Source organism: Sander lucioperca, chromosome 1, assembly GCF_008315115.2.
Source record: "Sander lucioperca isolate FBNREF2018 chromosome 1, SLUC_FBN_1.2, whole genome shotgun sequence".
NCBI classification, from domain to species: domain Eukaryota; kingdom Metazoa; phylum Chordata; class Actinopteri; order Perciformes; family Percidae; genus Sander; species Sander lucioperca.
In genome coordinates, this window is record NC_050173.1 from 29,864,187 (window position 1) to 29,880,228 (window position 16,042).

The following is a 16,042-nucleotide window of genomic DNA, read 5'->3' on the forward strand; positions in this document are numbered from 1 at the left end:
ATACTGCTTTTGTGCAGTTATTCCTTTACCAGTTATAAACAGTCTAGTACTATACAGTTTAAATTAAATTCAAAATAAAAATAATTGGGGGATGACTTCAGGATTCATAATTCATCATAATGTTTTGTTTTGCAAGATCATACTTACAGAGAAAGAAGCTGGAAATGATGACATATTTTGTGTTGTCCAATTGTGAATGTCATATTATGTCTGTGGTTTCAATATAATTTCACAAAATGAGCACATATTATCATCAATATTAAAACGCCTAAGTAATTCTTTAGGATACATGTCGTTCATAACTTTGAAGTGTGTTTCTTTCATTTTAGGGGGGTATAGGGAATGTTAGATACATAGTTCTCAGCAAAAAGAAGGCTTTACGTTACCATTTCTGTTGTGTCTCAGCAGTTGCCTCTTGGTTGTGCTATTTCACTTCTGTACGTTTATGAAAACAATAGCGCTGGCTAGTGCAGGATAAAGATACACTACTTGCTCCTCTCCGGTCTAGACATCACATCAATAGCCAAGTCAGCTAGTTAGCCGTTTATTTTCTGGACAAAATGTCAACTACGACCGGCGGCGGAGAGTTTGGCAACCCTCTACGAAAGTTCAAGCTCGTCTTTCTGGGCGAACAGAGTGGTAAGCAGGGAGCGGTGTGCTTGAACAAAGTGTTAATTCAGTCGGATGTTAGAAGAAGTGGCTAAGATTAGCTCATTCCAGCTAGTAAAAGTTATCCACCGGTAATTAACTGCCAGTGATAATACAAAGCGAGATGTTGATATTCCAGTGTTAACAAGGTATTTAAGAGAGAGTAAAATTACAAAAAGACTATAACGCTATGCACATATTATTTATTTCTCACTCGTGATGATGTCATTTCATAGCTAGCTAACGCTTAATCGTTACGCTAGCTATCTTAACATGTCGCTCTTTAACGATAACGTCAAATGCCTACGATAAGTAGAGTTACCGTTGCATATTAAGATCTGTTATTTATCTACATGTTGAGTTGTTGCCTGATTAAAGCAAATGACACTGTCCTTGCTCTGGTCATTAGTGTGTGATGCATCATCTAACTGTAGCTAATGCTAGCCGTTAAGTTAGCTGTGCTAATCAGTAACGTTAGCTAGCTAATATTGACGTTCACTCTTAATTTGAACCCTACTGTGGCTTTCAATAGTTGTTTGGGAACATTTGCTTCCAAATATAAGACCATGTATAATGTTACATCAAGTGAATTAAGTGTATATGTCAGTGTTACGATAGCGCTTTTCAACTCACTAGCTAGCTGTTAGCCTCCTACGGCAGCACCTTGCAGAGCCACGTCGGCCAGGCAAGTATTTTTTTTCCCAGGATGGCGAAGGTATGTCCCGCCCTACTCTGCCTCAGAATGGCTTATCATGACATTATTACCCTAACCTTACCCATCCCACTCCTTGCCTGAATCTAACCAACCCAGCCAGAGCAGGCAACGAGTACTAGCCAATCAGAGGGAGAGTAGGGCGGGTCATGTCTTCCTTATTCCTTTGCCATCCTAGGAATGAAAATAGTGAGTGGGTCGGTCCAGACCACCAGTCGGCCTTTTACTCCGACCATTTAACGCACAGGGACCAGGGACTGGCTTTTACACTTACACTGACATTTGCAAACGTGCTTGCATTTTAGTGGTACATGTCTAATATGGCAGTGACATACTCCCTCATCACGAAACAAATATAAGAAGTCAAGCTATTTTCATTTTCACAAAATGTTGTGGCTCCACCCATACTGCCAGCTCAGCGAGTGGGTTCAGCAGTGCACATTGCATCAGTGCATGTATCACGGACTTACTGCGTTTTTTTCTTTTCTTCTATAATACAAAATTAGAATTTATATAATTGGTATTTAATGTTATATTGAAAATGTTGGCATGTAGAATATGGTCTTTGATTGCCAGGATCAACTCTTAACGTGTCTGTTACTGTGTTTGTACAGTTGGGAAGACCTCACTCATCACCAGGTTTATGTATGACAGTTTCGACAACACTTACCAGGTAATAACATCACAATGTGACGCAGAAGTAGAGTGCCAAGGCACTGATTGATTGCATTCTAATAAATTCTAATCTAATAGTGTGTTCCAAAACACATTTTTCTTAATAACCATTATGACTTATTAAGTACAGGTATAATTAGTAGCATTAATTAATTATGGCTGTTTCATGACCTTCCAATTCCAGATCCTTTGTTAGTGTGCATGATGACTTACTGGCATGATGAGCACCTTAATTGGAACATAGCCATCGTTAATGTTTTAAGTTCCACCTGTGCTGATCCCACTATGACAAGTCAAAATGTTGTGGAAAAGGTTTATAGATAATGTTTAATATAGACTGCAGTCAAACAACTTTGTTTAATGGGTTTTTCTTGAATATAGACCTTATGCATTGTCAAGTATTGGGTCTATAACAATGTTTTAATGCAATGATTGTCTTACAGGCAACCATTGGCATTGACTTTTTGTCAAAAACCATGTACCTAGAAGATCGCACGGTAAGCCCTGTGTATTTTATTGTAATTCTCATCATTCCTATTGCCGTAGTTTTAAAACAGCTAAACAAGCTCAAAGCATGCATTTGCTTTTTTTTGTATTAGCCACCTTTTATTTCCCTTTCACCATTTCATGTTGTTTCCACATTATCCTAGATTTTACTGTTCGTTTTGTTAGACGTGTGATCATGTGTTTTAGCTTCCATCGTTATTTCAAGTTTTTGTTTTCCTTCCATCCACTGGCTGGGTCATGAAATGTCCTCCCCCCTTCCCACATTCATTTCACGGCTGGCCACAGATTCGGCTGCAGCTCTGGGATACAGCCGGACAGGAGCGTTTCCGCAGCCTCATCCCCAGTTACATCCGCGACTCAGCCGCTGCTGTGGTGGTTTATGACATAGCCAGTAGGTATCATGGCCTTGCCTCGCCTCCTTGTCCTTCACTTAGTATATGGAAGGGCAAAAAAAGAGCATTTACTAGCCTGGCAAACCCCACTGGACAGCATGATAAGGGGTAGTTCCAGACTCTTTGCATCAGCCATAGTGATACTAAAGCATTTCTCCAGCAGTGTCCAGGGGGGTCTGTGCTTCCTAAATGCTGTTACAAATGAGGCTGATGGAAGGAATAACGGAAAGTGTCTTCAGATGTCACCTCATGGGCAGAGATTCTCTGAAAAAGACTAAATAATGATTCCCCAGGGCCTACTTTTACATGTCTAATCAGCATAACGCTGGTCATCTCTGACCCTTCTGCATTTGAATGATTCTCCCCATTCCTCCATAAAAGACCATTTTCATCTCTGTTGCTTGGCTTGCAGTTCCTTTATGACTGTCCTATTCTCCAATTCCTTGTTCTGCCTTTCCCATCTTTATCTCTTTGTCCTTTTCTTCCCCTCCATTCCTATCCTCAGGTCCGGCTCCAGCTTTGGGACACTGCTGGACAGGAGCGTTTTCGTAGCCTAATTCCCAGCTACATCCGTGACTCTACCATTGCCGTGGTTGTTTATGACATCACCAGTGAGTCAGGGCTGTACTCTAACCTTTCTGTAGGGGTCTAGAGGAAGAAAGCTATCTTGGCATAGTTGCTACCTTATGCACTTCTGCTAATAAATCTCTAAGTATATTTTCCTTCTTCAAGCTTATTTTCTTAATACGTTTTCTGACTAACACAAATACTTTACGGGCTTTTCTTACCAACCTTTTTAATGAAGACTAATATCTGCTTGAGCACACTTTTAACTGTAGATAGAATACCAAATGTTTTATGTCTTTTGGGGCTACTTGTGGTTGATGTGTACAGTAATTGTGTGGATGTTTTTTCATCCACAGATCTTAATTCATTCCAGCAAACCTCAAAGTGGATTGATGATGTTAGAACAGAGAGAGGAAGTGATGTCATTATCATGCTTGTTGGGAACAAAACAGACTTGGCGGATAAAAGGTACATGGTTGTGTGAGATGTGACAATGTTGTGTGAGATGTGTGAAAGATTGTTATGAATTTCCTTTTCTAGAAACAATGATTGATAAATAGACTGTAATTTTATAATTCTACTACAATTAGAAAGTGTGTAGCATTAAGTATGAAGTAGTATATAAACTGCCAAAGCCTGGAATCCCACTGGTCTTCCCTTTAGCATCTCATCCAATTTTGAATTTTATCATCCCTTGGCATTTTACATACTCCAGCCTTTTTATTAGTGATTTAAGTACTTTTATTTGTATATTTTGTATGATTTGATCATATTTCTGTTCTGCCTTTTTTTTTCTTTCTTTGCTTTACTTTTTTTGTTCCCTTTCCTGCTCTGTTCTCTCCATGTCATTTGAATTATTTTTTTTGTGTGTGTTTCCCTCAACACCACACTCCACTCCCTCCCTCTCCCTTCCCGGGGCCATGGCAGGCAAGTTTCTGTTGAGGCGGCAGAGAGGAAAGCTCGTGAGCTCAATGTGATGTACATAGAGACCAGTGCCAAGGCTGGCTATAACGTCAAACAGGTTGGTGTCCAGCAACAGCAGGTGTAAAACTGACAAATAGTCCTGATAGTCATGATATTCTTTAGGTTAGGGAGGCCAACCTGTGCCGTCTAGGATGTACAACTCATTGAAATGGATCAGCGTGTGGCTGTCGAATGAATGAGTGATCTCCCGATTCGTTTTCCTGCTGCTTCATCTGTACTCAACACAGCAGCTTCTCTCCCTTTGTCTTCCTCTCTGTCTCTCTGTGTGATAACTAAACTAACCTCTCTCTCTTTTTCACCCACAAAACAAGATTCTGTGTTGAGCTCTTTGTTTCTCTCTCTCTATCTCTTCCCTCTCCTCTTGGCCTGTCCTCTTTGCGATGTTTCTTTCCATATCTGTATGTTCGTCCATCTCCCCCCTCTGCTTCTACCTGAGCAGACAGATCACCACGGAGGAGGGTGAGCAGAGAGCTAAGGAACTGAATGTCATGTTCATTGAAACCAGCGCAAAGACTGGCTACAATGTCAAACAGGTAGAGATTCTGCTCTCTCAAGGTAGTTGAGCTAATTCTGCCCTCAAAGTCTACACTTAACTCTTTCCACCTCCTTTTCCCCTCTCGTTGCTCATCGGGACATGTCTTGGTATTCTCAGTACCTACTGTACATGTATAGTTTGTATTTTCTCCCCACAGGCTTTGCTTTTAGATGTTTCAGTATTCACTTGTCTGCACACGTTTACTGCTACTGTGCTCGTTTGTCTGATTCACTAAAACTTCTGCAGCTTTCAAACTGTTTCTGTGACTTTAATGGGCTTGCTCAGTGGAGGAGGTTCAACGACCAATTACAATCACATTTTGTATCACTGCTTTAACGGCTTCTCATGTTTGCCTGTTCAGTGAAATATATTATTGTGTGAGTGACTTCTTATAACTTTGATTCCTTTCTGTCTATACTGTATAGTGACAGTAGGGGTGGGTGATGACTATATGTACATACATATATATATATATATATATATATATATAAATGAATGAGCAGTATTGCATTATGGCAGGATTAGAGGATTTCTGCATTAAGGTGAACAAATACCTTAACATTTTTCAGACACCAAATTAGACAAAAGTAAACATTACTGACTGGTTATTTTATGTATGAACTTAACTGTTTGTCAATTGAAATATAAGTACATACACTGTGATCGAAGATTTTGCCCAAATCACTCACCCTTATTTGACAGCATTTTACTTCTACTACACCTTTTCAAATTTGTTCAATTGTTACATTTTTCTGACTTTGTTTTATAGCTGTTCCGTCGTGTTGCTGCTGCATTGCCTGGGATGGATAGCACACCAGAGAAAAGCAAAGAGGACAGTATCCTTTTAAAGTTGCATTCAACTGAAATTGTTGGCATACTTTTGTCAAGTTATTGTTGCCATAGCTTATTGCCATACTGCCATAGTTCTCGTTTGAATATCTGATACTATCACCACGATCTGTAAAAGTAGAAAAGCTGGTAACAAGTACCTCGTAGTTTACTCTGCACAAAAGAGAGAATGTTCTCTGAGGAGATGGCAGCCAGATAGCGCTGCAGAAAATACTGAAGTGAAATTTGCGAATTCATTGACGATGTTACTTAACCAAGTGCTCTCAGTGATCGACATCAAACTGGAGAAACAGCCAGAGATGACTGTCACCGAGAGCAGCTGCTCATGCTAGTACACCTCACCCCTCACCCTCACCTAGCCTGTCTCCTCCCCACCAACAGCTTGTCTCTCAGTGGCCACTCTCTCCACCCTTGGCACACTGCCATTGGGGCAGAGAACCTCTCTTTTTTTCCTTTTCCAACTCAGTGACTTTTCAGAGTAACCGTGTGGATGTGCATTACTGTATTGAAACAGATTATCTGTGTGTGTGTGGGGGAGGAGGGGATGGTTCAAAAGTAAACCTTTAAAACAAGGAATAAGTTAAACGATATGTTCATTTTTATCCAGTTGCATGGCATTGTATAGGATTGCAGACTGACATAGCTAACCGCTCATGAGTTATTGCACAGTTGGGAATCTTAGTGCTGTTACTCTTGTCATTGTTGTAAAGTAAGACTGATTGGGATTATTTAAATGACTACAAGGTTGAGTTCTCAGCCCATTTAATTTTTTATTTTAAATGGAGAGTTTGCCTACAACTTTTCTATCTCTCAGATTATTTCTTGACTTTGTTTTATTTTGAGGAAGTAGAGACAGGATGTTACCAGTGACTTTACATCATTGCTCACCATCATATTGCCACATTAGGCTCAAATGGACCTTTTTTTATTGAAGAGGGGCAATGGTCCATACGATATCATTTATACCTAACACATCTGCAGGCTTTAACTGCCCAATACAACAGTGTGTTAGCAGACCAAATTGACATCATTTGAGACCTTGTTTAAAACCGTGGAAAAGGGATGTGTAACCAAACATTGAGGTAATAGATCATCAAAGTGAAAGCATCCCAAATTCAGTAGAATGGTTACTAACCTGAAACTATGTCTGCATTAAAACTATAGCAACTGTCTTTCCAATGTTGTTAAATTAGCTGCACGGATACTAACATGTCTGAGTTATTAGAAGCCCCTAATGTAGAAAATAAAAAGCCAGTGTTTAGTTTTTCCACGCTGATGGAAAGTTGTCACTTTTGTCGCTATGACGTACCTACCATCTCATTGATAATTTGTGTTGTGTTGATTACACTATTGCAAAACATGCAGCATGCTCACCATGCAGGATTTATATGGATAAGAACACAGATGCCTTGCTTGTTTGTTCACCAACGTTGTGCACTGAATCAAGCCACAATATTGTAAAATATAAAAGAAGCCTGCTGACTGGTTCATGGCTTCACTAGTTGTTTTGTAGAGCTGGTAAATAAGAGTTAGTCCTCCGATACAGCTTATGTTTACTAACACCCTTGCTGTAAAAAGTGCAGAGAAGTTAGTCACAGTACCCATTGCTGTATTGCTATTGCCTGTGTAGGACTGTTGGTTTTATTTGTTGTATTTATTTTGTAACTTGGACATAAAGATAACATTGTATGCTTGACCAAAAGTACAGATGCTGACACGCATGTTGAAAGTTTATTTAATTTATTGTTTGCGTGTCTGCCGGGACTCCATCTAAAGGCAACACTTGGGCCGGTAACGTTTTTTCCTGTCACACTGCTAGAAATTACTTTTTGGTGTGTGTAGTCATTAGCTTGGTTTACAGTCACAGGTAAAAGCTGCACCGTCTCCACAGAAACAGATACAGACACACACACACACACACCAACTAACTAGCCATAGCACAACAAAAGACACTGGTCATTTGCTGTAGCTTGTTTGAAATGTCAGTTTTAACATGAGCAGCTCTTCTATTACTTGTCACTGACTAAATAATCAGCTTTGTGCTATTCTAAATTGTGTCTGTCCATTTGAAAATATGCTGTCTACTCGTGTTTAGCAACGTTTGTGTGAATAATGTACTATTACTATCTGATGTATAAAAAGGAGAAATAATGAAACAAGTGTAGGCCTGTCACATGGAATAAAATAAAGATATTTCACCAAAATGTAACATCTGTGATCCCTTTTTTTACAAAGCACATTTATAATTCTCTAATTTCAAATGCTTTGGATCAACAAACATTCTGTACATACATTCTATAAGCGATACTATAAAGGACCTCTGTGTGAAAAACCTGTCACAAAGGCCTGTATGTCACAGGTCGCCAAAGTAGACTGAAACTACGCGTTAGGCAATGCATCACAGGCATGTACTGTTACATCAGAAAGGTGTGGCTAAGAATGAACATTGAGATTGCATGTCACACACGACTGCTACTTGATGTGCATCTTTGCTCAAAAGCTATTGAAAGCATGTAAATAAAAACTGAATGTATGAGCTGGGATTTCATACATATTATTGCCAATCTCCATGCACATTGGCCTGTTTATCCTAGAAGGCCTGTGTTCCACTGTTTCATGTATTTCACCTACTTGAATATTTCATTTTATTTAAACTCAAAGTTCACTGAGGTTGGCCTCATTTACAGAGAGTTGAATGACAGACAACAGCAGTTACACAAGATAAAATACAAAGATAAAAACAGGAAGAAAAAAAACATAAAACTCAAGATAAGAGCAAGAATAAAAAAGGGTGTATGTGTGAGTCTATTTTTTCTTTTTTCTATATTCTCTTTTGAGGACGTAGGCTAGATTGTATAGCTATTAGTAGTTCAAATAAAACAGCCATATTTTTTATTATCACATTTAATTTTATTTAATTAGAACTTTTGTTTACATTTTTGAGCAGATGTTCAAATGCTTGAATTATTTCACTCAGTTTTTTGTTAGTGTACTTTTATTGTTTAACATTTATAGTCGTGATGATTCTTTTGAACACTGCAATTCGCACCCACCCACTCTCCACCTGAGCAGCCCACAGTGTTCGGCCTATATATGTAGCCTTCTTTGTATCTTTCTTTCTTTCGCACTTTCTGATAATAAAACAACACTGCTCTTTTTTATGAACTGCTTTATTTCCTCTGTTATCAGGTTTGACCTACAGTAGGCCTAGCTGTATGATATTGTTAACCCTTGTGTTGTCTTCCCGTCAACCATGAAAAAAACACTTTTATTGTCCCTATCTCACTGTTTCAGTTTTGTATTTTACATTTTAGTGGGTTTTTTCCCATTGTTTTGGTCACTTTTTTCAACATTTTAATCGCTTTTCCCGCTTTTTCCCAATGTTATTGTAACTTTTTCAATGTTTTGGGTTTTTTTTTAACGTTTTGTAATTTTTTTTTAAAAATTTTTCTTTTACATTTTCGGCGCTTTATCGACGTCCCATATTTTCTGATATTAAAAAAAAACTTTGAAAGCGGGTCAAATTTGACCCGAGGACAACATGAGGGTTAAAAAATATCTGTTGCTGTGAGAGCGGGACGAACTGTTTTTGTTTTTTCTTTAGGCTACCTGCGTAACCACACCTGGATTCAGGAAGTGCTGTGACGTCTGCGGGAGAGGTGTTTGAAGGTATGACTCAGGAATTCAACACTAAAAAAAAAATCCTGCTCGACTTGATTGGTGATCACCAGCTCGCATATATTGGAGTAGCCAGAGGCATACAACCCCAGACGCTTTACATCTCTTCAAGAGTCGACTTGGTCAAACATACACACTCTGAACTGGACTGAACAGATTGTTGTGTGTATCAAAGAAAGTTTTTTTCTTTTTCTTTTAAAGATTCATTCAAAGATGTCTATTTTACCCGATGAGGCGGACTTTGCTGACTTCAGAAAGCAGTGTTTATCAACGGACAATTGGTTCAGCAAGTATGATAAGAATGGGATGCAAGTGTTGGTCGAAGCTTCTCCTACAAATAAAGGGAATCCCGTACCAAAAGTCCACAAGATCAAGGTAAGTTCACTTCAACACCAACTTTAGAAATAACTATTAGGATATCATAATTGTCTCTGGGAACTGGGAACTTTAATTTTTTTTTTTTTTTTATAACACGTTGTTTGTTTCAGTGTAAAATGACAATCAACGATGTATCAGCTGCCACCATGTACGACGTCCTTCATGATGGCCAGTACCGTAAGACGTGGGACCCCGCCATGTTGGACAGCTTTGACATTGCCCGGCTCTCTGCGAATGCTGATGTGGGCTACTACTCATGTGAGGACTCCTTTCTGCTGAATCTGATCACATTCTTCTGTGTGTTTTTCTCTAAAGCAGAAACCTGTCAGTCTGCAGTGCAGGCCTGACCTGACTCAGTTTCACCTGTTGCTCACAAGAAACACACCCACTGGAAAGGGACAGTGCATATTTAGAGTTTGACTCATATTTGGGATTTTGAAGATATTCTCTATAGGCTACTACTAAGAATAGTGCTTTCAAGACAGTTCATAATTAAAATCAGTGCTCATTTGTATTTGTTTTGTGACAAAGTTCTTGATGATGTAAATAAGCGTCATAAAAGTGCTTTTTAGCCATAGTGAAATGTAAACAACGCTACCATTATTTTCCCATCAGCAAGCGCTCTACTCAAACCAGGTTTGCTTTTCTTTTAGTGGATCGCAGTGCCGTCTCCTTTAACCTTCTTTTCTAAATAATTAGAACCTGTTTCTTCTGTCGTTTTGTAAGCTGCTGAAGCCCTCTGGGATGAAGAATGGGCGGCATTTTTGTTCCACCGCTGTAATTATTGTCATGACAAGGGAGCACTTGTTGAGTCTAAGGTTGTGTATAGTGAAGTAGTTAATGAAGGAACACTATATAACCAGATGTTTGTCTTTTTTTCCTGCAGGGATTTGTCCACAGCCTATAAAGAACAGAGATGTGGTGACTCTGCGATCGTGGCAGGTGACAGAGGACGAGTACATCATCTTTAACTTCTCAGTCAAACACCTGGTATGCCACCTCCTCCACTCACTCCCACTGTCTTTAAACATGCCATTTCTACAGCTCTCGCACCCCTATTGTATTCATGTTTTGTGTGCATTAATGTTTTTCATACACAAACTTGTCTAAACCAAGTTGATGTGTCCACATTGCATAACTTGTCCAACATCTTGTAGATGTATTGTAGTGTTTCTCATTCTGCAAACTGTTTTGATTCAATTCCAGAAATACCCTCCTCGCAAGGACCTGGTGAGGGCCATTTCCATCCTCACTGGATATTTGATCAAGCCCACAGGACCAAACAGCTGCACTTTCATATACCTTTCACAAGCTGACCCCAAAGGTAAGACCATAACCAACGCTCACCCTAGTCTTTTCAAAATGAGAATTGTTGCTAGCATTTTTAAGAGCTGTTTTTTTTAAAGTGTATTTCTCTGCTCCAGGTTCTCTTCCAAAGTGGGTGGTGAACCAAGGTTCTCAAGTTCTTGCTCCACGGGTATGTAACACAACATGTTGCAAAGTTTTGTTTTCTTCTAGTCAACAGCAGCACTGAAGGTGCTGAGGTTAAAAATACATGAACTGTGTTGTGTATCCGTGCGTGGGCGTGTGGCCACTGGGTGATTACAAGTGTGTAATGGGTGTGTGCGCACATAAGGGAGTGAGGGTTTCATGTGTCTTAAAAGAACAATAGCAACCATAGAAACTCAATTTTAAAGGGGCCTGTCCTGGTAAGGTTGCTGACAAAGGAGTATCTCACTCACTCACTCACTCGAACTCGTCCACCAGGTTTCTTATCCTCCGCAGGTGGAAACTATTTAGACCATAATGTAATGATGTGTGCGTCTGTGTGAGTCTAAATATTTTCACGTTTCTTATCATATGCACAACAATTGCAGATAAGCGGTCGGCAATAAAAATGGTCAAATAAAGTCTGTAAATAATTTAAAAGGCGATACTATTTCAGCCAGGCTAAGGTCCTCTAATAAGGGATAGCAATGAACAAATAAAACCCATTTAACAAAGTGCATTTTAGCAGTTTGAAGCAGGCTTGTGAAACATAGCTGTTGAGACTCGTGGGGTCTTGCTAAGTTTCTGCAGGAGTGTCCTGCAAAGCGCGCTGAAGGAGGGTCTGGCTACTCCACATAGCATTCGGGGATGGGAGGAAAACGTGCTCTGGTTTAATGGCATTTCTTTAAACCAATCAGAATCGTCATGGGCGGTGCTAAGATCCTCACAGAGGTGCTGCAAAATAAAGAGAAAACTCAGATCGGACAGTCTAGCTAGCTGTCTCAGTTTCTCAGAGCTGTAAATAGTTAGACTTGTGTATCTGCTTGCGACATAATCTGTTACTCAGTATGTTGTGACCAGCTTTATCTTCAGCTTTGTTGACTGAGAATGAAGGTGCGGTATGACCCTGATTGTTGGACTGCATCCCTCTGATAATGGTATCCTCTCTTGGCTTGGCCCACTTCTTTCAGGTGATGAAATGCGTACACAAGGCGGGACAGATGTATCCGGAGTGGAAACGGCAGAACTCTCCCGACCGGAAGCCGTGGTTGTACCCAGAGCAGAACATCTTGCCCATGATGGACCCCAGCGAACTGTCGATACAGAGAGCCGACTCGCTAGAAAACATGGATGAGAGTTCCAAGGTGGCCGCTGTAGACAACCAGGACAGCAGTTAAATCCCATCAAGGTGATGGGAAGGATAGTAAAGAGGGAGAGATTGGAGGATGGACTGTATATACTCATAAACTGAATAAGACTTGAGACCTGCGACTCTCTGAGACGTCACCCTAATGCTCTTGAATATTTATCCTTGTGTCTTTTGGGATGAGCAAGAGCATGACGTGTTTACAGCTGTCTTACCAGACAGAAATGAGCACAGATCAAATTGCCATTCACCTCAGTCCAAGTTAAACTAAGCTTAACATCTCTCCAGTGTTTGCCGCCAGGCTTTTAAAACTCTTATTTTTTATTTTTACAATGTACAGGCTTAGAGTTATCAGTGTTTGAATGTGTCATAGTGAAAGCACTACATTTACAATGGGTAGCTTGGTTACGCAAAATAGATAGAAATTAAGCATAGTTGTCCATTTTGCCTTTACAAGTGACTGAATGGAAAATAGATGAGTTACTGTCAGTTGTGAAAAGTAAAGTGAAGGGAAATTATTTTTTTCTAAATTGAATGAACACTTTCATTTTTTTGTCTTTTTATATTTACTTTAACAGGTGTTTTTTTTTTTTTTAATGCAAAAAAAAAAACTGAATTGCTTTTATTGCTTACCATTAGTTTATTTAATTAAGTCATTAGTGGGCAATTAGTGAACAGGAAGCTGGTTTAAAGGTTCATTGTATTTAACATGTTGTGCAATCAAAGCTTTATGCAATGTAAAATGTAATTCTTATTCTAAGTTATACAGACCCTAGCCTTGCATTGGCACTCAAGGAGGGGATCTGTTGTTGATCTGAGAATTACAATCTTGTTAGACTGTATTAACATGTAAAATGTACATAGCAAGTTAGCATTTTGTCATATGAATCACTTTACCTAAAGGATATATTTTATTTATTTGAAGTTTCTGTTTGAAGTCATGTTTGAGAAAAGACCCTGGAATGAAGCCCTGCAGGCTGAGCTTGTTAAGTTTTTTTTTTTTTTTCATAAGATATTTGACGTTATGTTACCTTGTCGACTTTTTTTTCTCCTTTTTTTTTTTTTTTTAAATAAACCTCACAAGGTTTATGTGCTTTTGTAATGACTGTTGACTGCATTCTTTTTTAAGATTTGTCTCAAGACAAACCAAACAAACAAGTTGAACAAGTTTAGCTACTTGAACCAGAGCAAACTGGTCTATTTCCAGCTGGTTAAGGCTCTTCAAGTATAAAGACATGGTTACTATGGTTCAAAAGTTTATTAGTGTACAAAAGAATAGAACAGTGTTGAGATGCAACAGGCAGGTATTTGCATACAAACAAAGGGATTTACTGCAGTAACAGCCCAGAGGTATTCAACTGTTTTCTGTAAATGTTAAAAAGCTTGTATCTGCTAAATTTTACTGACTTAACTTACTTTACTTAAGACAGACAGACACGGGTCTCTACTGCACACAGATAAACATATTACAGGCTTTACCATTACACTAAGAGCTAGGGCACAGTGTGCCGTTATCGTGCACTGTAATAGCATGTTAGAAGTTATACTTGTCAACAGTTTGGTACCTAAAATATACACTTCATACAATAATTAAAATATTCAGCCTAGAAGCAGGTTATGTAAAGCGTATGATGTATGAAACATGAACAAGATTTGAGTATTCAGTATTTAATAAACACTCAGCCCACAATTGCTGTCTCTAAACTATATTTACACAACTTAATTTCCCTAAATAATTATACATTTGTTAAATATTTAAAAACTGGATGTACAGTATATTCAGTGATATTTAAATCAGTGATATTTACATGTACCAGGAGTCTTGCACTATCATTTGCTCTTACAGTACGTAAGGCCCTGGTGTCTCTGTAAATCCAAGTAATATGTGTGTATGTACAGTACATACACTCAGTTGCCAGTTTATTAATATAAGAAACATTAGAAAAAACAGAGCTGTGATTTTCAGTTGAAAGCTCCAGGAAAGGCAGTAATTGGATCTTTAGTTGAAATGATTTTATCAAACAGTTTTAAACAAGAATCTGAACATTATATATTTCATGATGGTTGGATATATTGCTGAGCTGATGTATTGGACTGCATTAGTTTTAGCCAGGTGTACCTAATACACTAGCAACCAGGGGTGGAACGGTACATGTATTCGTATTGAACCGAAACGGTACGGGCGTCACGGTTCGGTGCATGAATTTACACAAAGAATACACGGTATAAAAATAAATAAAACTTGCGTAATGCGGAACTACTGTTAGATACGCGGGTTCTTTAGGGACACGTAATCTGTAGCCCTGCCTTAGCTCTGAAGCTCTGATTGGCACCTATGTAACTGAGCTCCGCCTTGTCAGGTCGACGGTCCAGTGAATGAGTCAGAGATAGCAGCACTAAGGACGGGTATGGCGAGTGGTGGCGACCCACATAAGTTAGAGGACCCGCCGGCCTCTTTAATGGCCCTGACACACTAACCCGATAATCGGCCGTCGGACAGTCTGCGACGAGCGGGATGAGCTTGACTAAGCCTCTCAAAATCTGACGAAAATCTTTTAAACTGACCTTTGTCAATTGAAATGAAGACAGATTCAGCAACTGCATGGCCTATTTCTTGCTTAAAATGTTTTCAGAAACACGTTTCGTCTTCATAAAATATGAGATCATTTGTTATTATGAGCCATTTAGAGTTTAGATTCTCTGCCTGAGCCCGAATTGGACCCACGGGCCAGGCCGGGCTGACATTTCCCGCCACTATCCTCGGGCTGGGCCCTTGATCAAGCATTTGTGTTTTTTTAATCATTACTTTATTAGCCTAATTGGGTGGGGAGCAAGCTATGCCATGCCACCCGCACGCATCACACCAGGCCTGCTGTGCTGAACAGACACATGAAGCAGGCTTGCCATGGCAGAAAAGATGATAGTCATCCTTCAATGTCCTCTTTTGTTACTTCTCCAAGCATACCCCTTCCAAACAGATTTCTGCATTTCAAACAACTCTGAATTGTAGTTGAGAATGCAGTTATAACGGCCCATGTATTAAAAAAAATGTCGGGTTTAAATTGGGCTCGGGCTCATAATTACAGTTAATGTGTCGGGCCGGGCTCGGACACAAAGTGCACGGGCTCGGGTAGGGTCGGGCTTGATTTTTTCTAAGCTTTACCGCCATTATGCCCGGTTGAAAAATCCAGGAGCAGCCAGACCCACGTGACGCGTTCATCCAATCAACTGCCGGTTTTAAATTTTTTGGGCAACAATACAGATTACCGCCACCTGCTGTTATGGAGACGTATTACATCTCGCGCACGCGCAGAACGTACGCTCAAGTCAGCGTTGCTTCGGTGTGTTTCCCAGTCAGTTACAGTAGTACAGGCGAGAGAGTGGGGGATAAGACGAGGACTGTGTGTCAGCGTTGTTCAGCAGTTGTTGGGAATGTGAGTGGAAATACATCTAACATGCTAACACGTATCCAACGCCATCAC

The 16,042-nt window shown here is 39.6% G+C and overlaps 2 protein-coding genes across 6 annotated transcripts; both read left to right on the top strand.

Annotated features, from left to right (window-relative positions):
* Window positions 1–381: 381 nt before the first annotated feature.
* rab41 (RAB41, member RAS oncogene family) lies at window positions 382–8,074 on the top strand. 5 transcript variants are annotated; one of them, XR_004897530.1, is made up of 9 exons: window positions 382–639; window positions 1,975–2,033; window positions 2,479–2,532; window positions 3,440–3,545; window positions 3,858–3,969; window positions 4,429–4,522; window positions 4,925–5,018; window positions 5,790–5,856; window positions 6,137–8,074. XR_004897530.1 is itself a non-coding variant. In XM_031302968.2 (8 exons), exons 1-8 carry the CDS (start codon window positions 561–563, stop codon window positions 6,199–6,201), a joined length of 636 nt encoding a protein of 211 aa, XP_031158828.1. In that variant the 5' UTR covers window positions 382–560; the 3' UTR covers window positions 6,202–8,074. The 5 variants fall into 5 exon arrangements, 4 of the variants coding, with proteins under 4 accessions (XP_031158828.1, XP_031158829.1, XP_031158825.1 ...); XM_031302968.2 differs by lacking the exons at window positions 3,440–3,545; window positions 4,429–4,522 and adding an exon at window positions 2,828–2,933; XM_031302969.2 differs by lacking the exon at window positions 4,429–4,522.
* A 1,436-nt stretch (window positions 8,075–9,510) lies between these two features.
* stard14 (START domain containing 14) lies at window positions 9,511–14,271 on the top strand. The gene is made up of 6 exons (XM_031302964.2): window positions 9,511–9,922; window positions 10,036–10,183; window positions 10,812–10,915; window positions 11,132–11,249; window positions 11,350–11,402; window positions 12,385–14,271. Exons 1-6 carry the CDS (start codon window positions 9,761–9,763, stop codon window positions 12,589–12,591), a joined length of 792 nt encoding a protein of 263 aa, XP_031158824.1. The 5' UTR covers window positions 9,511–9,760; the 3' UTR covers window positions 12,592–14,271.
* The last annotated feature ends 1,771 nt before the right edge of the window (window positions 14,272–16,042 follow it).